The 26,416-nt window shown below is 39.7% G+C and overlaps 1 protein-coding gene across 3 annotated transcripts in view; it reads left to right on the top strand.

The window, feature by feature from the left end:
• The window catches only part of LOC126425034 (CWF19-like protein 2), a 188,145-nt gene that overhangs the window by 110,565 nt on the left and 51,164 nt on the right, over positions 1-26,416 (top strand). For all 3 annotated transcript variants that reach the window (XR_007576250.1, XR_007576249.1, XM_050087942.1), the window contains exons 10-13: positions 2,879-3,043; positions 7,694-7,810; positions 16,629-16,784; positions 23,312-23,497. Coding sequence is in view for 1 of the 3 variants with exons in the window: in XM_050087942.1 (XP_049943899.1) it covers positions 2,879-3,043; positions 7,694-7,810; positions 16,629-16,784; positions 23,312-23,497 (624 nt within the window). In the remaining 2 variants the exon portion in view is untranslated. The remainder of the gene's footprint in view (positions 1-2,878; positions 3,044-7,693; positions 7,811-16,628; positions 16,785-23,311; positions 23,498-26,416) is intronic.

Below are 26,416 nucleotides of genomic sequence, written 5' to 3' on the forward strand. Positions count from 1 at the left end.
ATCAAACAATGAAAACATTTTCAAAAGCCAGATAGTAAATAGCTTTTTCAAAGAGTAATTATTGTACCATGTGTCACATTATGTTCTTTAAATCAATAAATATAATGTACTACACAGTTTCTAAAGTGGCCTATCTTCTTCCTCAGTGTTCAAGCTATGTCCATAGCAAATTTTATTCAAATTGGTCCAGTGATTTAGTTGTGAAAACATAACAGACAGAGTTACTTTTGCATTTACAATATCAGTGTGGATGCTGCAGTTTTAACACACACAGTTGGTATATGTAAATAATGCTGAGTGAATCTTGGTTATGAGAATGCTAATGGGGGAAAGTATTGAGTGGTGCTAAAGTTAGTGGTATACATTATTTTGTTTTAAAAATTGTGTCTGTTACCAAATATTTCTAAAAAATGGCTGACATAAAATGTTTATCTTGTGTGTAGATAATGTGAAGGTTTGCTCTTGAGCTGAGATGTTACAAACAGTAGATATTGTGGCATGACCTGTTGGGGTATGCAAGTTAGGCTAAACAGTTACTCATTTAAAAACTGTCCTGCAAACATAAAAATGGATTGTGACTCGTTACAGTAACTGGTAGTTTCAGTTGACATTTTACAACAGTCTTAAGAAATCCTTACCTAGAACATGTACATTTAAAGAAAGAATGTATATATACAATGGTGGTTTGAAAAGTTCTCAGAATGGAATAGAAAAAAAAGTACTTTCATCACTGAATTTTTTTTAATTTTACAATGTAGTCTCCTTGTACATTAGTGCACTTGGTCCAATGATGTTCCAGTGCCCTGATCCCATCTCGAAAATGAGTTTCCTCCAGGCCTGCAAAATAGTTGGCAACTCCAGCTATCAATTCTTCATTTGAAGTGACTCTTCATCCACCATGAAAAATTTTGAGTTTTGGGAAGAGAGAGGAGTCTGACAGCACCATATTACGTGAATAAGGCGGGCGTGGCAACAGTTCATGCCTTAGTTTGTGTAATTTTGCCACGACAATGGCGGCACATATGTGCGGGCATGCATTGTCTTGATGGAAGATGACTTTGTTCCTTACTAAACTTGGCCTTCCTTCGCATGTCTTTTGTTGCATTTTTTAGAGGAGGTTTGCCTAGTATTCTCCAGTAATGTTTTGCCCAGTGGGGAGATAATCTACAAACAGAATCCCCTTTGCATCCCAGAACAGTGATGCCATGACCTTTCCCACCAAAGGCATTGTCTTTGCTTTCTCTGGTGGCGCAGGATCAGCATTTTTCCATGCATTGACTGCTGTTTTGTCTCTGGGGTATAGCAGTGCACCCAAGTTTCATCTGTGGTCACAAACTGGCACAAAAAATCTTGTTCGTTTCTCCTAAAATGGGCCCAACATTGTTCTGACAAATCCATTCTCGTGAGTTTTTGGTCCAGCATGAAGAGTCGAGGCCCTTGCAGATGATTTTTTCATTTCTAAATCTTCATTTAAAATGTGATATACCCTTTCAGATGACATCTGGTAAGCGTGAACAGTTTGACACACTTTCAGTCAGCAATCCTCCATGACCATTTTGTGCACTTTTGCAGTGATTTCTGGAGTAGTGACGCATCTCGGCCGACGACTGCACGGATCGTCATCTAAGCTCTCCTGACCAAATTTAAATTCATTTGTCCACTTAGCAACAGTTGGATACGAAGAAGCACAGTCCCCAAAGTATTCTGGAAATCGGCACGAATGTCCTTTGCTTTCATACCTTTCTTTATGAAGTACTTAATCACTGCTTGAGTCTCAATTTTTTCCATCTTCGCAAATCACTATGCAGGAACAACAACAAAGCCGTGTCACTGCCAAAGCTCTCTTCCAAGAGCACTGACATAGCACATGTTTACAGGCAACAGTCCAATGAATAACACGTAACCAAATTGTTGCAATAGCACTAACCTCTGGTGGTGATTCCAAGAGCTCTCATTGTGTCCAGGTGGTAGTTCTTCATTTTCTGGCATCCATCCGTGCAGGTGAGGCATCAGCTTCTTCCATAACTCCAGCCTTGCCTTCTCTGGTGAAATTTTGAGTTTCTCAGATGTCCTCAGGAAGCTCTTTCGCGATATCAGCCATTTCTGTGGTTGATTATGTCCCTGCAGTGGATGGGCACTATTCTGTTCCACTTTCAATCTCTCCTTGTTGGCAGCTACTACTCTACATACCCATGGCGACGCTGGGTAGTAGAGCTTATCAGTTGGGGTCGACCTGCAGGTTTTGTTGAGAGCAATGTGTATTTGTCTGGCGTCAGATGACCTTTACCAGACACGGGAAGCATATTCGTTAGTAGAAAAGCACAGTGCCTTTGCAGAAGAGTGAATAACATGTGGATGTGAGCCCCAGAGTGTCCCCGCTAGTTTGCAAATTAGGTTGTTTAGAGTGGAGCCTCCAAGAAGATTGCAACAATTTCCGACCAAGATAAGACTTCCAATCAGGCGTACCCTGGGCGTCAGATTTCTCTGACGGCTGATCCTTTCACTCCAAAAACATCATCTTGGTCCTTTCCAGGACCACAGTTGACCATCATATTGGTGAATGTAGAAGGTATATCATCGCCAAAACAAGAACTGTTTTATGTTGATAGGTCTAAGCTTACTTTCAGTCAAATGCGTTGCTACCCGTACTCAACGTAAGGTAGGTTCAGAAGGCCACAGTTTGATCAACTTAAATAAATAAATATAATCTTAAATAGAATTTAATACAGCCGATAACTTGTAACCAGCATCTCTATCGCTTACAGCCCTCTGCCACTGACAATATTGGGAAAGTTCTGTTCCACTCTGATGTCACCAGAGATGTGGGATTACAGCACATAGATTACAGATTACTGTCACTAACTTTCGCGACACGCAGGGTGTGGAGGGTGGAGCTGCAGAGACGGGGCAGCCGAGTGCAGATGCGGAACACCAGCGTGCCGTGTCGGACAGCAGGTGGGTGGCGAAGGCCCTGGAGAGCTGCCGCTGGTGCCTGGGCGGCCGGCAGCTGCAGAAGCACCTCATCGCCGCACTCGGCGACCAGGTGAGTTGCCGCCACTGTCTCGTTTTGTACGTATCTGTATCGAGTGACTGGCTACTGGAAAGTCGTGATGAAATGTAAATAGTGGAATAGCAAAGGTAATGTATAGCTGAGTCATAGGTAGGTATGTACACTACACACTGAGATGTGCTAAGGTTTCTGATGAATCTTTCTTCAGGGCTAACAGAATAGCTGTAAAGAAGGAGCTACCTCAAAGCTTAGCATCATTTTCATTCTCACTTGCTGACAACTCGATGCCTCAACTGTAAGAAGAGTTTTATCCTTTCATTATTTTTTTTACGTTCCACTGGAGATTTTCAATTTCCTTACTAGTTGTAGAATATTTGTTTATTTGTGCTTGTAACATGTATGGACAGTGTCAAAATACATGTACATATGTTATGCCATTTACACTCCAAAATATGTATTCAGTGTAGCACATTATTTCTGTCTACAATTACTGTCCACTGGACCAAAGTACCGAGAATTCTTACAATACACACAGTGCTGTTGTGGCTGTCCTCTTTAGTCTGAAAATTGGTTTCGTGCTGCTCTCCTTGCTGCTATTCTACCCTGTGCAAACCTCTACATCTTTGAATAACTACTACAGCCTTTATCCATTTGAACTTGTTTATTCCATTCCAGCCTTGGTCACTCTACATTGTTACCCTCCATACTCCCTTCAGTTACCAAACTGACAATCATTTACGTCTCTGGACCTACAAACTGGTAGTCATTTTGCACTGTAAATTTCTTTTTCCCCAGTTTTATTGTGAACCGTGCCATTAATTATTGAGCCATTCATCTAATCTTCAGTGTTCTTGTGTTGCACTGAATTTTGAAAGCTTCTCTCCTCTTGTCTGAATGCTTGTAGTCCGCATTTCATTTCCGTACAGTACTGCATCCCAACAGAGTGGGAAAGACAGCAGCTGGAAGTCCCTAACAACAAGCTGCAGCCTGTCAAGTCCATAGTTTGCCCACAGCGCACTTCCTTTCAAACTCCATGATGGGACAAAGTGGTCCTCACTCGCCTTCATTTCAGACACTGTTCAATGACACACACCTACCTCCCGGAGCAAGGAGACTGACCAGAATGCAGTGTTTTCAGTGGCACACTCATGATGTACCAGCTTTTAGTCCTCTTTGTTTTGAATACTGATAGCAGGAAAGCTATTGGTCTACTGAGGGACTTCGCTAGTTTTGGGTGATGACAAAATAGTAGCATGAAAACTGTTGGCATTTTGTGTGGTGCATGACTCCTTCCCTATTTAAGTGGAGGATGTTTTAATGTGTTTCTAGTGGTTGGCTCAACCTACTAGTTCCACAGTCAACAAGCCTTCTTACTGACTCCCAGTATTTTCTTAATTCTTTTATCGTGTGACAGTGTTATGGCCAGATTTACTGGAAACTGTCTATGTGAATTTTCTACTACTGTGGCTATTGTTATATGGCCTTTGCTTTTGATTTTATGAAGAGTACTATTCATTCCGCAGTACTACAACTTAGTAGAAGGGCGCTGATGTCCATGCTGTTTAACGCCCAAATATTTGAAATCCATCCATCCATTCTTCTGTGAGAACTTTCAAACACATAAATTTCTATTCAATGTTAACAAATTTATCTTTTTCAGAAGTTCTTTTCTCACTATAGCCAGTCTGTATTTTATATCCTCTCTACTTCATCCATCATCAGTTATTTTATTGCCCAAGTAACAGTACTCATGTACTACTTTTAGTGGTTTATTTCCTAATCTAATTTCCTCATTGTCACCTGATTTTATTTGACTACATTCCATTCACCTTCTTTTACTTTTGTTGGTGTCTTTTCAAGACTTTTTCATACCGTTTGAATTCATTTGCTGTCACTGACAGAATTACGCTGTTATCAGCAAACCTAAAAATTTTAGTTTCTTCCGCCTGAGCTTTAATTCTCTTTCCAAATTTCCCTTTGGTTTTCTTTAGTGTTTGTTATGTGTACAGATGGACTACAATTCAATTTTTGCTTCCTTTTCATGTCCTTTGACTCATAACTCTAGTCTGGTTTCCGTACAAGTTGTAAATAACCTTTCGCTCCCTATATTTTATCCCTGCTGAATACAGAATTTCAAAGAGTGTATCCCTGTCAAAATTGTTTTCTGCATCTACAGATAGCTGTTTCAATTTCTGGCATCCATATTCGAAGCTAAATCATAAGGTCAGTATTGCCTCGTGTGATTCTGTATTTCTCTGAATACAAACTGATCTGCACACTGTTGGCTTCTATCAGTTTTTCTGTTCTTCAGCAAACGATTCATGGCAGTATGTGTATTAAACGGATGGTACAGTAGTATTCACCCCTGTCATCACCTGTCTTCTTTGGGATGGTAATTATTACATTTTTCTTGAAGCACGAGGGTGTTTCACGTCTCGTGCAGCGTGTGCAGCAGGTGGAATAGTTGTCATTGTAGTTCTCCCATGGATATCAATAATTCTGAAGGAAAGTCATCTACTCCAGGGACTTTGTTTAACCTACCAATTTCTGCGCTTGCTCTCTCATACCTCTTGCAATATCACATCATATATATCTTTCCCTTAGTCATGTATGCTTCTCAAAACTTGTATTTGACCTCTAGCCATACCTGCTTCACTATTTTGCACTTTCTGTCACACTCATTTTTTTCCATTAGTAATAATACCTTCTCCTTTCATCAATTAAATTCAAAATCCCTTGTGTTATCCAAGATTTTATGGGAGGCTTTGTCAGTTTGCCTACTCAATTCTCTTTTGCCTTCACTATTTCATATCTCAAAACGTTTTCCATTATGTTCTCTTCCCCTATTGAGTCAATTGTGGCACAATGCACCCCTTTGAAACTCACAACTAGTTCTGATTCCTTCAGTTTGTTCAAGTCTCACCTCCTCCTTAATTTGCTACATTTCTCCAGTTTCCCTCTATAGTTCATAACTAATATTTTAGAGTCATCTCAGTCACTACCAGCTGTGAACTGAAGTAATATGTAGTGGCTCCTCACACGATTTATTTGATTTTGGTTTTTTCAGGGAAGCAAAAAAACAACATTGGTCGAGCCCAATGCTGCCCACATCGAAACAGAGTTTATTGTGTGGTATCATTCCCTGTGTCTCTGGTAAAGCCAACCAGTGCCCTTGAACAGTGCGAGGAGATCCTTTACCATTGCTCTGGTGGACACAATCTCTTCAGATCTGGTTGATCCGAATATTCTGTTTCTTATAATCGCCAGTGCGTCACATTCGAATATCAAATGTGATGCAGTTTCCTTGCCCACACCACACATCCTACATTTGGGGTCTTCTTCTATTATCCTCATTGTTTGTACGTGTTTTTTGAAATTCACATGGCCTGTCAATAGTGCAACCATGAGTTTTATTTCTCTCCTGTTCAAGCCCAGGATTGAGAGACTTCTCGTAGAACATAGCTTTGGTATCAGTACCTTGCATATTTTTGCTTTTGGACCTTAGCCCAATATTATACGTGCTGTCTCCTTGTCCAGTCTCATAGTTTTATTTTGATTATCGCCTTGGTGATTGTCAGGACAGGTTCTGATCCAACCCCACACGAGTACTACGGGAGTATCACTGCTGTGCCTTTCCAATGAAAGAATGGAGCATCTCTCCAGGTTGCTATCATACCCGCCTAATGTGTTCATCCGGGTTAGTGCAGAACAGAACCACAGTTCGTTATCAAACGTAATGCTTTGCCATTCATCAGTAAACCGTGCTTCCCGATCGTGTCACCACACCAAACTCAGTTGTTTGTGTTGTGATGTTAACAACAGCCTAAGTTCAGGATGGTAATCCCAAGTATTGCCGATTGTTGGATGACATGTGCTGATGCGAGGGGGTTGCGATGCACTCGATATAGAGCACGGTCATTCTCCCTTGTGGGATGATCGGATGTTGTCAGCCGTAATCTCCACGTGAGCATGCTAGTGCTTACTCTCCTGTGCAATCCAACATTGGGCCACAGTTACATCGAAATGCCCCACAGATCTGAATATTGTACGATTCTACCATCTGGGCAGAAATAGAGCCACAATGTCAGGTGCTGAAAATGCTGTCTCACATGAGTATGCACCATTTGTGATTTTTTTTTTCACAGTAATCACTCAACATGAGACACTTCTCACACCCCTTATAAACCTTACCAGACCCAGTAGCAACACAAAACATGAACAACACTATGCATTCTGTGGCCGTTCTACCTGCCACAGAGAACTGTAACCTTAATCGTGCATCTTCACTTCCCTCTGCACATATCATCTCTGGACTGAAGCTGGCACAGTGCTTACAAGTATGCCATCTTCGATGTCCTACTGTATCTTACACCTCACAATTTGTCTCAGTCTCCCCTCATCTGCACAGTGTGAGAATCCTTGTAATGCTGGTGTCTGAGTGAGCTGCCCTTCATTTTTAACCTTCCCTAAGCTATCCTGCTCCCCTCCTTGAAGGAGGAACTTTCGAGTCCAAAAATTTTTGCTTTTATATTTATTTGTCAGTAGTAGTACACATTTTGCCTCTTCATGGTAACTACCGACCAGTACTTCTGCTTCATAATTTACTAGTAAATGTTGTGATTGTTTTGTGGGCAATTGCCACAATGTGGAACCTAAAACTGTGGCTGTTTGCTGTCCCTCCAGGTGTACCTGTGCGTCCCACCTCATCGCTCAATGGTGGAGGGCCACTGTTTGCTCATCCCATCTCAACACGTCTCCTGCTCGACACAGCTGGATGAAAATGTCTGGGATGAGATGCAGGTGAGATTCTAAAGCCTCAAATGACTTAGATACTTACAGTGTCTTATTAGTGCTCCACAGAGTTTTTCTCCATTATTTGACAAACTTACGTTTAGATTGCTGTACAGTTTTGAGTAGCAGCACTGGCTGAATTTTAATGTAGCAGTTTTCCTGTATTTTTAGGGATCACAAGTTCAGGGAGAACTGCCAGAATTATATTGCCAGCCTTACATTGCTGAAGTGAGGTAGAGATTCAGGGGTTATTGACATTTCGGTAAATAAAACACAGTATAGATATAAAGGCAGCACCATGTTGCGAGGAGAAGAGGAAAAGTGACCCACACATTCTTGTGAAATGCCGATTGTGCTCGCAGTATCTCTCTGCATGTTACGATGATTGTCCTGAATCAATCTGTCAGCATTTTGCTTATGAAACTCGGTGGCTGCTGCCACAGTACGTCCAACTCTTTGTTTGACATGCAGGTCAGATGTTAACGCCTCAACATCTTTAAACTTATTCACCCTACGACGCACAGTACTCACATCAACACAATCACTATAAACTGATTTCATTCTCTGATGAATCTCCTTTGGGGTGATACCTTCTGCTGTCAAGATTCAATGACTGCACTTTGCTTAAATCACATTGATCGACCGTCTGCGCAGGGTTCCATACTTTACACTGTAACAACACAACCGTTCAATGCTAAGGCTTCCCACCAACTGGAGCAGGAGAGAAGAGGCTATGGAACAAGCCAGTTCCTGCCGCATACCAGTGCTGCCAACTGTTGAAGAGTTACGAAGGTGGAGGCATTACCCTTCAGTTAACCCTCGTACTAAACCTGTGTATGTATACTACATGTAGATGTATGTTACTGATACATGTATTACACAAATGGAAAATCTGAATAAAATGCACTGTCATGCTTTCATTTTTCTATATAAACACTGATCTGTAGGTGATAACTTTGGTTGGGCAAAGTGCACTTGCAGATGCCGGTACTGCATATTTCAGGTAATTTGGCACAGTTACTTATTATCCTTGTCATGTGCAAATGAACCTATATATTGAACGAAAGACACCATCTGGATCATGACCATTTTTTTAAATTAATGATGATTCGTTTTGATTTGCCCAGGAGGTGAACTTCAGACCTAGATTGAAAAAGGAGAAAAGAGGAGTGATGATATAAAAAACTGTCAGTAATATCGTCAATGGTTCTACGGATAACATTAAAACATCACAAATTTACTCATAGCTGAAGTTTGTCAGTAGTCGTAAGAGTGACAAAAAAACCCAAAAAATGGGGAAAAATTGCATGGTAAGTAATGGGACATGTGGACAGGGCTATTGCCAGTTCATCGATACAATGTAAATGAGATTCATCATCATAAATGAAAACAATTATTAAAACTAAAAATTTGGTAACCTAATACATTTCAGTATCTGTGATGTGTTAAAAGAAAATATACATGCAAGAAAAACCTTACAGTAAATTGTACACTACATAGTTTATTTATACATTTTTTGAGGTAAAAAGTGTAAAATTAACAAACACATCTAATTTGTTTTGTGTCATTCTTACCACTACTGACAAAGTGCATCTTTACAGAACAAGGTACAAATAAAATCATTATATTTAATGTTATTTTCAGTAATGCTGATGGTTCTATTTGCAGTGTTACACATACAATTTTTTTTTTTTTATATTGTTATGCCTCTTTTTTCCCCTTTTCCCAACTTAGAATTGCTAGTCAGATTGAAACCAGGCACCATTAATATAAAAATTAAAAAGTAATGGTGATCCAAACAGTGGTTTTTTTCATCAAACCAACAGAGGTCACTGGTTCCTGGGAAATTTAATCAAGGATGATCTTGGATAAGTGAGACAGATACCAGGTCCTGTCATTTTAATGCCCTAATACCTCCATAAGTGAGAAGGCTGATGCTTCTGCAAGTGAGAGCATTCGACCTGACCTGACACCTCTCTAAGTAAGGCTCCCTTCCTGGAAAATGTAAGCAGCATTCAGCATTCAGTTTGCCTGCACATCCCTTTCAAATATAAAGGATGCCCCCCCCCCCCCCCCCCCCCCGACACACACACAAATGCACACTCTTTAAAGACAGATTCCATACACCAAAACAGGAGAAAAAGACCTCTTCTACTGCAAGCTCTTTGCTTTCCATATTTTGGGAAGAGGTAGTGTGAACCAAAACAAGAAAAAAAAGTGCAGTAAACATGGGCTCTAAAGTGCATACCTGAAGAGCTATGACCACTTGTTCACTAGAAGAGGCCTGTTTCCCACTAGTGGAGATTAACAAGTGCTCATATCTCTTAAACTGGTGTTTTTTATTGAGGTGTCCTGTATGTAAATGAGTGTTGTCATTGTGTTGGCAGAAGAGCCAACACTGTGTTGCTATAGGAGGCCGAAATGCACGCGTTTAATTACACGCAGACTGGCGTGAGGTCTGGAACAGTTAAGGGAATGTATAGTAGCAAATAAAGTACGTAGTGGATGTAATACTTAACTTTAATCCACAATTGTAGAACATCTCTCGTTACTGTACATGCTTCACAATATTAATTATCAAATGCTATGGTGCCTTGCTAGGTCGTAGCAAATGACGTAGCTGAAGGCAATGCTAACTATCGTCTCGGCAAAGGAGAGCATATTTGTCAGTGTAGCATCGCTAGCAAAGTCTGCTGTACAACTGGGGCGAGTGCTAGTAAATCTCTCTAGACCTGCCGTGTGGTGGTGCTCGGTCTGCTATCACTGACAGTGGCGACACGCGGGTCCGACGTATACTAATGGACCGCGGCCGATTTAAAGGCTACCACCTAGCAAGTGTGGTGTCTGGCGGTGACACCACAGTCATATTTCTTTTTCTTCTGCTACTGTTGCTGAGACTGACAAAAGATATCTTGTGACCGCTTTGCCTGCATTATACTGTGTCTCCTCTAATTTTTATTGATATACATCAACCTGGCAAAGCATGGCTCATGAGCCGTTACCCTCCAGCAAGTACTTCCCCCTGAAACTCTTCTACATTAACCAGTACTGTCAGCCATTGTGTATCGTGATCCCTGTCTGCACTCTGCCCATAAATGTCATAAGACATAAACTATATTTGTCCTGTACTGTTGCACATACATTAATGATATACTTGGTCTTGACAAACTCTGGCGATATTCATTTTCATTTGTGTTGCACCAAAACCGAGCGGACTGTTGAGTGACTCGTTGGTCACTGCATTATACTGAACAGATTTAATGTTCTTCATTGAAGAAAATGTACTTTTACAAATATATGTTGACCAGAAAGTAGATTTTACTATAAGAGCGAAGTTTGCGAGTTTTGGGTACCTATCTTGTTGCACGACTTCATAAATTGCCTCTTTCTCTTCTGGATAACATCAATGGATCATTTTGTAAACTGCACACTTCATTTTGAGGATCACTTGTAACATTTCCAAGACTAATTTTCATTGGATTTTTGAAGAGTGTATGACTTCGACACACACTGGAGACCTCATCAATAGAAGAAGTAAATCATGAAAAATACAGGGTTTTACAAAAAGGTACGGCCAAACTTTCAGGAAACATTCCTCACACACAAATAAAGAAAAGATGTTATGTGGACATGTGTCCGGAAACGCTTAATTTCCATGTTAGAGCTCATTTCAGTTTCGTCAGTATGTACTATACTACACTCAATGGAGCACGTTATCGTGATTTCATACGGGATACTCTACCTGTGCTGCTAGAACGTGCCTTTACAAGTATGGCACAACATGTGGTTCATGCAAAATGGAGCTCCTGCACATTTCAGTCGAAGTGTTCGTACGCTTCTCAACAACAGATTCGATGACCGATGGATTGGTAGAGGCGGACCAATTCCATGGCCTCCATTCTCTCCTGACCTCAATCCTCTTGACTTTCATTTATGGGGGCATTTGAAAGCTCTTGTCTACGCAACCCCGGTACCAAATGTAGAGACTCTTTGTGCTCGTATTGTGGACGGCTGTGATACAATACGCCATTCTCCAGGGCTGCATCAGCGCATCAGGGATTCCATGCGACGGAGGGTGGATGCATGTATCCTCGTTAACGGAGGACATTTTGAACATTTCCTGTAACAAAGTGTTTGAAGTCACATTCTGTTGCTGTGTTTCCATTCCATGATTAATGTGATTTGAAGAGAATCAATAAAATGAGCTCCAACATGGAAAGTAAGCGTTTCCGGACACATGTCCACATAACATATTTTCTTTCTTTGTGTGTGAGGAATGTTTCCTGAAAGTTTGGCCGTACGTTTTTGTTACACCCTGTATACACCATGTATTCTTGTTTCAGTTCGCAGCAACTGAGGAAAGGGTACAAATTTTCATTTAGTTGCAATTTAAGCAATGTAAGTTTACACTGGAATCCATTAATATCTAAAAACATACCGAAAATAGTGCATTGCTTTCCTTGCAAATGCAAATACAATTTTTTTAAATGGTCTGTAAAGTCAAAATCTGTTGGAAGTCTGAATTTTGCTAAAAAAGTTAATCATTCAGCTTATTTTCAAATTGTGTAATATTCAATTTCACTTCTTTATTCACAAAACTTGAGAGGTTTCTATCTAACAGTAAGTGGGAGAGGGGGAAAAAGACTAGCTAAACATTTTCCTGCTCTCAAGCAATGAATTTCAAATGAGGAAATACATCTCCATATTCCACATCAACTTTTCCAAAAATTGTTTAATTTTTAAATGAGACTGTGATCGATTTCTTTTGAGTATTACGTCCATAATTTTCACTACATCTTTCATTGTGGACAGCATTCAGACACTTTGCCCATTTCGTGCTTCAATATGTATAATGCAGTGAAAAGTTAAATAATTTATTCCATGTTTTCTTAATTGACCAATGAAATCATTTTCAGTACTGGCCACACCTGGTGCAAATTACACATCATTTTTTAAAACCACAAATTTTATCAACACACCTTTTAACTACATTAAATGTATCCAACCTTGTGGCTCTGAGCAATGGAGCTAAAGTGTATAATACTTCAAACACATAAAGTCGTCCATTATTAAGCAGATAAAAATTAGTAGCTGATGAACGTCTGTCCAATCATCACTCTTGTCCACACAACAGGAATAATATTAACCATTGTTTTTAGTCTCTTTTCTGTGCTATCTTCCATCCCAAAAATGTACATTCTACAGTGGTAGTTGATGAAGCAGCTGTTATAAAGTGCTTAGAGGCATCATCTTAACCAAATGCTTTTGTCATTTTCTATTGGACATTCTTTTATGAATAAGCTATCCCTGTAGCATTTTGGAGCTTTTGCTAATTTGAAGCCTACTGTATATGATGCAGTTAAAATCATTTCTTTGAGACTTGATCATTCAGGAAACCTTTTTTAAGTTACCCACTAAAAGCACATTGTTCATCATGCGCAGGGCTGACTTAAGGGCTAAATGACACGAGCCATTCTTTGGGGCATCGAGCTAAGAGGGTTGTCAGAGGTATGGCAATTATAAGGTATCTGAGCAGGATGTATCACAATTAGTAGTGGCCACTGGGAGTGCCGTGCCAAGAGGGCCACCCAAATGCAAGATTTGCACACAGTGTATATCACAGTTAGTAACAAAAACGAGTGAAAGTATATGAGGGTGACGGGAAGAAGGGACCAAATAATAAGTCAGTTGTGTAGAAAAATGTTCTCAGACCAGCCCTGGTCACTAGGGTAGTACCTGTGTGTTGTTTCATGGAACAAAAAGAAATGTTGAGAAATATTAACTACCTTTGTTTTGACCTACACATTTTTTACATATGAAACATTAGGGTTTTTCATTAGAATTGGTTACAAGAAAGTACGTAATTCCTCACTTGTCATTGTACACATATTTTTTCAGTTTTATTTCTGTTTCATATTCTAATGGACCCTAATAGAAAAACAGTCACAGTAAAAACCAGTATCGAAATCAGAATAATAGCCAGTGACAGCCTACACAATAGCACAAAATTCAGGAGAGTAAACACCAAGAGCAAGCTTACTAATGAAATAACAATGCCTCTTCGAAATTGGACAGCGAATGAAGGTGCAACAGTCTTCGGTTTAAAGAAACAGCCGAAGAGACGATGCCCCACTCGATTGCTGATAAACGGGTGAACCAAAGGCAACAGCTAGGCCATGACGACAACACATGAGTTCAGTTGGAGGGGGAAGTGCTCACTGGCAGGGAATGATTCGTGAGCCACACTTTGCCAGACCTGCTACGCATGGTACAAAGATGTGAATTAACCTCTCTTTTCATCCTCTCTATTCCACAGCTACCAGGAGAAGATGAATGAAATCTGGCTTGTTCCTTTATTTTAAGACAAGGGTAGATGAGATGGTTGCAGATATGAAGTTGTTCAAATTGTCACCTAATTGATAGTAAGAAATACTTTGTGAGAAAAATATTCTAAAAACAATACCTAGAATCACAAAACTTAATAAGAAGTGTAATGTCACAATCAGGGGAGGTGTGATATATTACAGTACATAGTATTAACAATGTAGGAAAAGGCAGATTGCTACTTATCGTCAAGATAACATGCTAAGCTGCATACAGACACAATTAAAAAGACGCTTACACATAAGCTTGACTGCCAACTCTGGCAGCTCAGGCCAGAATTCTATAGTGTCTTACCTCTTTTATGTCTGATGTCAGACCCAAAGTATCACACTGAAGAATTATTGTTTAATTTTGTCCCATTTTTATATTTTTCATCATAATATTCTGTAGAAATACAAAGTGTATCTATTATCAGGCTTAATTATTCCAAATAGTTGTCTCCATTGTGATGACCACCTCATGTGCCCAAATGGCGGCTTGGAAGATTTCTTTGGGGCTTACACCCATAAAAATTCAGGTGCCACTAACTTGACCAAAAGGCAGATGAATACAGTTACATGTGCATCCTCTCCGCCATTCCTTTCCATTTTCTCTTGGTCTCAGCTTGTTCAGCTTCTGAGTAGACCCTGATGAGACAAAGTTTGAATGAAATTGCTTATCAGTTCTCATTATTTTGAAGAAAGTTATATTGATTTTTCAGAAGGAAAACATTGAGAATCAATGCAGTATGTGTCAGCCGTCTGTGGAGATTATGCATAAAGCAGATACCTTGACCTGATACATCAAGATTCTCCACACTATTGACTGAAATCATTTCTTTGAAAAGGTTGAAGCAGAATTAAGGAATAGGCAGAAACAAAAATAATCTATAGTGTGATCTCAGAGAGGTATGAAACTGACTGGATATCTGTGACATTACCAGCATAGTGAGAGTAAAGTAGCACCTTAAAAATTGCCCTGTTCTGCATTACAATGTACTGAACAGAGGCTCATATCCCAAAAGAGGTTGTTGTGTATTAGACAAATTGTGTGCCTCATTATTAAATTATAATCTGTAAAAGGAAATCAAGTTGCATTCTGCGAAATTAAGTACATGTACTTGTGACCAATTATTCTCCTCCCCCCCCCCCCCCCCCCCCACCCACCCAAAAAAAAAGAAAGAAAGAGAGAGAGAAAGAGAAAGAGGTTATCAGTAAATCATTTTGTGAATGTACATATCAATAAAAGAACAAAGTATTACATGCCACTTACAATAATGTTATTGTTAATACTATACTGGTACCTTCAAACAGGTGCAGTAGTTCAAAATATGATAATAGCAAGACTTTGCAGTGTAGCTGTTACTATTAATGTTGGTTACATTTAATTACACTCGTATAACAGTTGTATGATGATGTACTAACCACATTTATCTTTTGGACACCATCACCAAAGCTGCAGTGACTGCTTTATATTCAAAAAGCACTATTTTTGTACACCACATTTTAGGAATGAAACAGTGTAAAGTCCAGTATGGAAGAACAACAATATTATGAAAGGTTAGATTGCTGCTCACCATTTAGAGGAGACATTGAGTCGTAGACAGGCACAAAGAAAAGACTCGTAAATGTTTAAGATTTTGGCCGAAACTCCTTAGTTGGAAATAGAAAATGCACATACATTCACATTACTCACACACACAAGCACACAAGTGGTCATGTGTGTTTGTGAGGTGCTTGAATGTCTGTGTACTTTCTGTTGCAGGAGGAGGCCATTTTGCCGAAAGCTTAAAACATGTAGCATTCCTTTCATCTTGCCTGTTGATGACTCAGTGCCGTCTCTGTATGGTGAGTAGCAATCTTTCTTTTCAATAACATTGACATTTTAGGAATGAATTTTTGTCACCATTTGTAAGATAACATGTGATACGTTTTCATACCTCAGTAACCCCTACTAATCGGTTATGTTAATGCTTTCAAATACAAGATCAATCTCCTCAAAAGCTTATCTAACCTCCATTAAAACATGCTAGCATTGTAGATATAACAGCACATCTTCAGGGCAGAATGGTGGTCTGCAGAATACTAATTGCTGCACCCAGGCGAATATTTCCTCTCACTAAGCAGCCACAATCTCCAGTATGTGCTGAAGAAGAGCGTCGCCATTTAATGTGGCTCTCCATGTGCCCAATAAAAATAAAACCAACCTACAATATTTGAACTTATGTACTATACATATTGTTTTATATTATTATTTTCTTATTGTATAAATTACTGCTGTTGTGAGTATTGTTCTGTTGTAAGAAAATATAAGGATATGAATTACTCCCTTGAGGTGCTACATATCACTTCAGCTTTTTGGTGCAGATTTATTCACTATGTCTCAGGACCCAAAGTGTGAAAGAGTAATTTTGAGATTTTTAAGATGTTCTTTTTTAGTAATTTATATGTTCCCCTTATTGCAGAGATTTCGCAAGGCCCTGGTGGCGATGTTTTTGGGGCGAGGACTGGACGTCGTGTTCTTTGAGACGGCAGTACACCTGAGCAAGATGCCTCACATGGTGCTGGAGTGCGTCCCAGTTCCAAAAGAGGCAGGAGACATGGCTCCTGTCTACTTTAAGGTAATACTTTCAGATGAAGTGTTGTTGTTGTTGTGGTCTTCAGTCCAGAGGCTGGTTTGATGCAGCTCTCCTTGCTACTCTATCCTGTGCAAGGTTCTTCATCTCCCAGTACCTACTGCAACCTACATCCTTCTGAATCTGCTTAGTGTATTCATCTCTTGGTCTCCCTCTACGATTTTTACCCTCCACGCTGCCTTCCAATACTAAATTGGTGATCCCTTGATGCCTCAGAACATGTCCTACCAACCGATCGCTTCTTCTAGTCAAGTTGTGCCACAAATTTCTCTCCAATAACATTCAATACCTCCTCATTAGTTATGTGATCCACCCATCTAATCTTCAGCATTCTTCTGTAACACCACATTTCAAAAGCTTCTATTCTCTTCTTGTCTAAACTATTTATCGTCCATGTTTCCCTTCCATACATGGCTACACTCAATACAAATACTTTCAGAAACGACTTCCTGACACTTAAATCTGTACTCGATGTTAACAAATTTCTCCTCTTCAGAAACACATTCCTTGCCATTGCCAGTCTACATTTTATATCCTCTCTAATTTAACCATCATCATTTATTTTGCTCCCCAAATAGCAAAACTCATTTACTACTTTAAGTATCTCATTTTCTAATCTAATTCCTGCAGCATCACTCGATTTAATTCGACTACATTCCATTATTCTCATTTTGCTTTTGTTGATGTTCATCTTATATCCTCCTTTTGAGACACTGTCCATTCCGTTCAACTGCTCTTCCAGGTCCTTTGCTGTCTCTGACAGAATTACAATGTAATCGGTGAACCTCAAAGTTTTTATTTCTTCTCCATGGATTTTAATTCCAACTCCAAATTTTTCTTTTGTTTCTCTTAGTGCTTGCTCAATATACTGATTGAATAACATCGGGGATAGGCTGCAACCCTGTCTCACTCCCTTCCCAATCACTGCTTCCCTTTCATGCCCCTCGACTCTTATAACTACTATCTGGTTTATGTACAAATTGTAAATAGCCTTTCGCTCCCTGTATTTTACCCTTGCCACCTTCAGAATTTGAAAGAGAGATTTCCAGTCAACATTTTCAAAAGCTTTCTCTAAGTCTACAAATGCTAGAAACATAGGTTTGCCTTTCCTTAGTCTATTTTCTAAGATAAGTCGTAGGGTCAGTATATTCTGAAAAACAACTGAGCAGCTCAATCCTAAGCAGGACAAACTTGATTACTTTCTGATGAATTTACTACAAAGTGTGAACCATGACTTCATCAAGTTTGTGCAGAAGCTGTTACGCATGTTTCAGGAAACACAGCAGTTGAAAGAGGCTTTTCTGTTAACAAGGAAGTTTTGATTGGAAACTTAGAAGGTGATACAGTTGTTGCAGAAAGAAGTGTTTACAATGCAATATAATAGTTAGCCCCCCCACGAACCATGGACCTTGCCGTTGGTGGGGAGGCTTGCATGCCTCAGCGATACAGATAGCCGTACCGTAGGTGCAACCACAACAGAGGGGTATCTGTTAAGAGGCCCTGCTGTTATTCAATCTGTATATTGAGCAAGCAGTAAAGGAAACAATAGAAAAATTTGGAGTAGGTATTAAAATCCATGGAGAAGAAATAAAAACTTTGAGGTTCGCCGATGACATTGTAATTCTCTCAGAGACAACCAAGGACTTGGAAGAGCAGTTGAACGGAATGGACAGTGTCTCGAAAGGAGGATATAAGATGAACATCAACAAAAGCAAAATGAGGATAATGGAATGTAGTCGAATTAAATCAGGTGATGCTGAGGGAATTAGATTAGGAAATGAGACACTTAAAGTAGTAAAGGAGTTTTGCTATTTGGGGAGCAAAATAACAGATGATGGTCGAAGTAAAGAAGATATAAAATGTAGACTGGCAATGGGAAGGAAAGTGTTTCTGAAGAAAAGAAATTTGTTAACATCGAGTATAGATTTAAGTGCCAGGAAGTCGTTTCTGAAAGTATTTGTATGGAGTGTAGCCATGTATGGAAGTGAAACATGGGCAATAAATAGTTTGGACAGTAAGAGAATAGAAGCTTTCGAAATGTGGTGCAACAGAAGAATGCTGAAGATTAGATGGGTAGATCACGTAACTAATGATGAAGTATTGAATAGAATTGGGGAGAAAAGGAGTCTGTGGCACAACTTGACTAGAAGAAGGGATCGGTTTGTAGGACATGTTCTGAGGCATCAAGGGATCACCAATTTAGTACTGGAGGGCTGCGTGGAGGGTAAAAATCGTGGGAGGAGACCAAGAGATGAATACACTAAGCAGATTCAGAAGGATGTAGGTTGCAGTAGGTACTGGGAGACGAAGTAGCTTGCACAGGATACAGTAGCATGGAGAGCTGCATCAAACCAGTCTCAGGACTGAAGACCACAACAACAACAACAACAACAACAACAATAGTTAGGTGCTTTACTAAATAGCGATAAACAACTGAATGTGGACATTACAAAGTCAACAATACTAGCTGTGAAGAATGCTTCATCAAAAAGAGTAGTAGCCTTGAAAAAGAAGAAATCTAATGAAAATGAATTGGCCAATCTTGAAAGAAGAATAGTTGAAGAAATAAAAGAACTGACAAATTAAAAAAGTGTATTATTGACAACACAAAACAAGAGGCAGATGTTTTATATGCTGAAGTTGCCAATTTTAGCTGAGAAACTTTACTGTTAAGTTTAACATTTGACATAAATTTTGTACCTTCAAAAGGGTTACATTGTCTTAACAGAAATTGTAAGTTCTCATTGCATTACTGTGTTCCACATCCATTTCAGTGCTGATCCTCATACAATGTTCCCAGTACTTTGTAATTAAATTGGCACTAATACCTTTACTTCTATTTATTTGACAAATGCACAATACAAAAACATACAATCTATTAATCGAAACAGTCCCTTAGCTTACGCCACGCACACAGTTAATCAAAAGTACATCCAGGATTTCAGGTGTCTGTTCGAGACCTAAAAGAGATACCGAAAGATAACTTGTATCAGTTTACTCGCATTAAAGACGTTCAATACGGGTACCATTCCAGACGTGACGACTGTCTCAGTACGCAACTCCATCCCCTGCCATAGACGTGTCAACATCTCACAGTTGCTAACAGCAATCGCATTAATTATCCTTCCTTGCAACACTTCCATATTAAGTGGCAGTGGAAGCAGGAACACATGATCGTTGACACAACCTGATAAGAAGAAATCGCGTGTAGTAAAGTCATGTGTCTGGAGTGAGGGTCTACTGAAGAAGAGGAGATTCCTCACAATGAAAAGCTCATTCATTTATGGTAGTGAGGTAATCATGAATGCCTGAAAGAAGGTGAGGTGGACCACCATCTTGCAAATGAAATCTCCAGTGTCTGGCTGATGGCTGCAGCAAGTCATGCTACACAGTTTTCTCTGCAAAGAAACGCAGTCCATAAAGTTTTGAAGAGGACGCAGCACAAAATATGTTAATTTTACATGTGTCACAAATGAATTCCACAGTCTCATGTGGATATTCTGCGCCCTGGATGCACATTTTATGATGATTCATCTTTCCAGGCACATGAAATGTTGGCTCGTAATTATGATAATTCACCTTTCCAGACAAATGAAATGTTGGCTTCTCACTAAATACAAGTAATTGGGCAAAGTTGTAACTGTCTGTGATACGTCGTTTTCTCTGATGAAGAAAGCTTCTACGCATGTGGGAAGCTTAATCAGCACAACATTCACGTCTAAAGTTTGGAAAACTCCCACATTTTCCTGGCACGTGTCAGAGACACTGGAAAGATGATTCATGGAGCAAACAGTAAGAGGATATGTTTATCTGGACATGCTAGAGCAATTTGTTGTCCCTTTGCTTCTTCCTCTTTAGCCAAATGTGATCTTCCAGCAGCATGGGTGGCCACATACTGGAGCTTACACGTTCGTGTCTTCATAGACTAAACTTTTAAACAGAGATGGACAGGATGTGATGGTTCAGCTGAGTGGCCACTCGAATCTCTGGGTACAACTCCTCTGGAGTTCTTCCTGTGGGGTTTGTGATAAAGCAGGTGGATTCCATCCAGCTGTTACATTTTTGATAATGCCAGGCCAAAATCATGAGAGCAATATAAAATAAAGAAGTTTATACAGTCAAATGGCAGAAATGTCACTCAAACAATGTGATCATTTATATGGCATGTGCACAGTACCAAAAATCTTGAATATTAATACAGGGCTCATCCAACTTAACTTTATTATCCCTTATATTCATTTGGATAATTAGAGTCCACTGGTGTGACTAGTTTACTTAAAAACTGTGCTAATTACAAAGACCAGGAACTTTGGTATTATTCATGTGTAAACATGTACCTGATTGCTAACTTTCTCATCAAGTAAATAAAAAAACACATGTAAAGAGTGGTACCATTTATACAGCTAATGTCGAAGGTATGCTATCAAACTCTGCCCTCATTTAGTTACATAGTCATCACTATTAATAGTTAAAACATTGTTACTAAAATAGAATACTATACAGTGTGTTTGAAAAAGAACTCCCTAGTTTTAAGGTGCCCTAGAATCTGTACAAAGTGACAAAATACTAGTTTGTGGTGTTTGATTCATCAACTCTCCAAGTTTGGCTCCCCTGCAGTTGGCAGGTCTGCTTGACCTTGAAACGGCACCAGTGCTGTTTTTTTCCTGTGTTCCCTCAGTTCAGCCCAAGTGTGTTTGCAGTGCAGTGCAGAGCAACTCAGCAACAATGTGTACTCACAGAAAGCACAGTGTCTTATTTGGCTTGTGAAAACTGAGTCAGTTATAACAGTGCAACATAATTTTATGTCAGTATGGTGGTGAACTACCTACAGGAAAAACTATCCGTCATTGGCTAAAGTCTTCCAAGGAAATCGGTAGTGTTTTAAAAGCAAAATCACCAGGTAGACTGAGAACTTCTGAAGATGTTGTTGAACAGGGGCTTGTGTTTTTCCAACAAGATGGTGCCCCACCTTACTACAGTAACCACGTGCGTGTGGCTCTTGACATTTACTTTCCAGGAAGGTGATAGGCAGGGCTGGCAAAGTACCTCGGACCCCACAAAGCCCAGACTTAACCCCACTGAACTTTTTCTTTTTGGGTCACATAAAAAATGTGTACACTGAAAAGACCAGAGACATCAATCATTTACAGGAAAGAATCGTCGCGGCGGTAAGGACAGTTGGTGAATATATGGCGAGAGAAGTGGAATATCGTCCCGACGTGTGCCAGGCAACAAATGGATCCCACGTTGTCAAACACCCTGTATTTTGGCAAACTACACAGCATAATTCTGTAGCAGTTATTACTGTATCTAAAAATTCACATTCAGAAGAATGTACCTCCATTGTTCACTTAATCAGAAATGTAAATGTTAAAAAGTGAACAACATAGATAATTGTTGTTATAAGTATTGTACTTTTATAAAAGAGAAGCTTTTGGAAGCCATTTTAGTCAGCGTATGGAAGGTTATGGTATGAGCATGATCTGTGCCCAGTATAGTGTACAATATTCGCAGACGAGTTAGCACAAATCACAAGTCGTAAAATGTGCGGAGTTTTATCAAAATTTTGCCTCCAGGAAATCATTCTGTAATTTAGTGGCTGTTCAGTGATTAATTGGACAGTGAATGTGTAATTATTATTGGGGACTGTGCCGAACTTCAATAATGTTCACTGTAACAATAGATTCAGACTATAAACGTTACTACCATCGATAGTTACCTACAGTGCACACTGTTTTCATATTGATTTGACTGTTAGACTACGAAGACAGTGATTTAAGAGCTTAATCCAGTGACTGTGTAAATTATACATGTTTGCCACATGAGAACTGTTATGAATAGTCATGTCTGTGTTAGTTTGCTGTACTCAAAGAGACACACTATTAGACATCAACTGAGTGTATTATGTGGCTAACTGACTATTTGTGCATAACTATGATATTTGAGAGACAGTCTGGCCATAAACTGTAGTTATTCAACACCAAAGGGCAGTTAAAGTGTTTGAGCTGTAACGTCAGTGTAGAGTACATCATTGACAATAGCCATCTTTCGACAATCACTTTTCAGTCAGATTCGACAGAGGTGCAGCTACTGGAGGCATCTTAGCACAGGCAAAGACACTTATGTTACAGGTTATGTGAAAGACACTGTGTACGTCTCATCTGTGTGTGATATTGGTGATCTCGTAGAAGAATTATGGATGTAATTCCTCCATCATCCCAGACGTGCTTTTGCACACAGGGGTTGAGATAGAGTTTCGTCTAGACATTTTACAGTTTTGTGTAGACATTTTACGGGTTACACAAGAAGCCCATGCTGAAGTGTATTAATTTTTGTAGAACGCTTTTTGAGTTACTTCAGATGGTGCCTCAAACAGCAGGTATCTGTGTCTCATAGTTTCTTAATTGCATTTGGAAATTGGGGAGATTTAATGTGGAAACCCAACATTATGGCAAGCTGGATCGGAAAGTGGAAGAAGGCTGACCATGCTGTACTGTATAAAACTTTTGCAGAAAGCCATCATGGAGTGCGAGATGGAGTGGTCGATGAACAAGAAGCTGGTGGACCTGGACGGCAGCAAGAATGTTCGGCGTGCCATTCCCAGAGGACTGCCGTACTTTTGGGTGGGGTTCGGCAATGAAGACAAGTTTGCACACATTATCGAAGATGAGAAGCATTTCCCCAAGAATTTTGCTCAGGTTAGTGGCTATTACTAAAGGAGAATCTCTTATGTCTGTTATTACTATACATCACACTGTGTCATGTAGTTAATTATGTTCATGGGTAGTTTGGAAAATTGAATTCTTTCTAACTCTCAGACTTAAAGCGGAATATAGTGATCCCATTTCCAGAAAAGATGGATGCTGACAGGTATGAATATTATCAAACCATCAGTTTAATAAGTCACAGATAAATTATTTATAGAATAATGCGAAGTCTTGTAAAAGCTGATCTTGTGGAAGGTAAGTTTGGGTTTTGGAGAAATGTAGGGACACATGAGACGTTGGAACAAATGATACCTGTCATCTAGGCTCTGAGGTCGTACTTCACAGTCATTCCAGCGACTGGCAGAGAAGGTTGAGAAGACCAACCTTGTGTGTGGAGTTTCAACACAGCTGACATTTTGCAGCATTGTCCCCAGAACTATCGTGGCCTTGGGTTGTGAGTCGAGTGGAAGAACTGAACCAGAGACTTGAAAAGTTCTGTGAGAAGCTAGGCTGCAACTTCCTGGACTTGAGCCACGGTGCTGAGAACTGTAGGGACCCCCTAAATGGGCCGGGTATGCACTACTCATCAGAGGTTGCTACTCACGTAGCTGACTGTGTATGGGATGCACACAGTGGTTCTTTATATTAGGCAACTATCCGTCCAATCCATATAATGATAGCTATTGGAAACCCGGAAGTATGAAAGAGATTCCTCTGTACTCGTATTTAAGTACTGGCATTGTAAGGAGGTGCGAATAATGTGGATTATTTTGAGATGTGTTGTTGGCAGACACTTTCTCCAGTAGCAATTTACGCGTCTTGAGTTCTCACCTCCACTGTCTCTAACTATGATTACTACTGTAATATTCTAAATTGATTGATATATTACCTTTCCTTTGAACAGAGTGATATTTACCTCTTCTTCCTTGAAAAAAAGATGCACTGTCCATGTCCGTGATAAAGAATAAAGTGTGATACAATCATACAATCGTAAATAATATTATCTTGTGTCCAGAAGTTTGCTGTCTACTGCGTCTCCAGGTATCGTTTTCAGGCTGAAGCAATTTAGAAATGAAAGAAGTTGCCTCCCTTTCCAGAAGGTATATTGTAAAAACTTTTACACAAATATACATATTGTTGTCTGACATACACACAGTATGTCCACCCAGAATCATGGAGGGAAGAGACTGATAATTGAAGAGTGAAAAAAATTGATCTCATTGTAAGGAAAAAATGGAGTACAGATATATGTCCATCTATCTTTTCGTACATGTCTCTTTTTGGTGCAGGCATGTTTATATTGCATCTGTCCCTGACACAGTGTTCTGATACTTATGGGTCACTCCAAAAGAAATCCATACTATTTTTTTTTTTTTAAATCCATATTTTATTCTACATGTTTGAAAGTTTTACATTGTGTAGTTACATCCTTTAGGAACAATATTTTCATTTCTCCACATAATTTCCATCCCTCTCAACTGCCTTACACCATCTTGGAACCAGTGCCTGTATACCCACACGGTACAATTCTGGACCAACCTGTTGGAGCCACTATTTGGCAGCGTGCACAAAGGAGTCATCATCTTCAAACCTTGTTCCACGAAGAGAGTCTTTCAGTTTCCCAAAGAGATGATAGTCACATGGAGCCAGGTCAGGACTGTAAGGCGGGTGTTTCAGTGTTGTCCATTCGTGTTTTGTGATCGCTTCCATGCCTTTTTGACTGACATGTGGCCGTGCATTGTTGTGCAACAGCAAAAATCCTGCTTTTGCCAATGCGGTCGAGCACGACTCAGTCGAGATTGAAGTTTGTTCAGTGTCGTCACATATGCATCAGAAGTTATGCTGGTTCCACTTGGCATGATGTCCATAAGCAAGAGTCCTTCATAATCGAAAAACACCGTAGCCATAACTTTTCCAGCAGAAGGTGTGGTTTTGAATTTTTTTTTCTTGGGTGAATTTGCATGATGTCACTCCATTGATTGTCTCTTCATCTCTGGTGAAAAATGATGGAGCCATGTTTCATCACCTGTCACAATTCTTCCATGAAATTCATCTCCACCATTCTCATACTGTTCCAAAAGTTCGCTGCATACCGTTTTTCTTGTTTGTTTGTGAGCCACTGTCAACATCCTGGGAACCCACCTGGCACAAACCTTTTCTAACGCCAACACTTTCTGTATTCTGCAAACACTTCCTTCCCCTATCCCAACGTAGTGTGACAATTCGTTCACTGTGATGCGTGTGTCAGCAGTCACCAATTCGTTAACTCTCTGCACATTGTCTGGAGTGTGTGCAGTACGAGGCCTGCCACTGCGAGGACAATCCTCAATATTGCCATGCCCGCTTTCATCACATAACCTGCTTGCCCACCGACTAACTTTACTGCGATTGACAGCAGCATCTCCATACACCTTTTTCAACCTCTTGTGGATGTTTTCCACTGTCTCGTTTTCACAGCACAGGAATTCTATGACAGAACGTTGCTTCTGACGAACGTCAAGTGTAGCAGCCATCTTGAAGACATGCTGTGATGACACCACTCACGGGAACAGGTTGAACTAAGTTTGAAAACAAGTGAGTAGGATGTATCTACACACTGTAAAACTTTCACACATGCAGAATGAAAACTGTAGTTTTACAAAAATAGTGTGCATTTCTTTTGGAGTGACCCTCGTATTAAATGGCATATACTTTATGACTAAAGCAAAATAAGATCTGTCGCACCTCCCACAGGCAAGAGTATTAAAATCTTAATTGTAAACTGCGAAAGCATTCACAACGAAGTGCCAGAGTTTGAAGTGGTTTGAAGTGTTCATGAAAAGCAGTGAAGCTCACATAATACTATGTACAGAAAGCTGCTTGAAACCTCAAATTGATAATAATGAGATTTTCAGGGAAAATTTAAGAGTA

The sequence above is a fragment of the Schistocerca serialis genome, chromosome 10 (genome assembly GCF_023864345.2).
Source record: "Schistocerca serialis cubense isolate TAMUIC-IGC-003099 chromosome 10, iqSchSeri2.2, whole genome shotgun sequence".
Lineage (NCBI taxonomy): Eukaryota > Metazoa > Arthropoda > Insecta > Orthoptera > Acrididae > Schistocerca > Schistocerca serialis.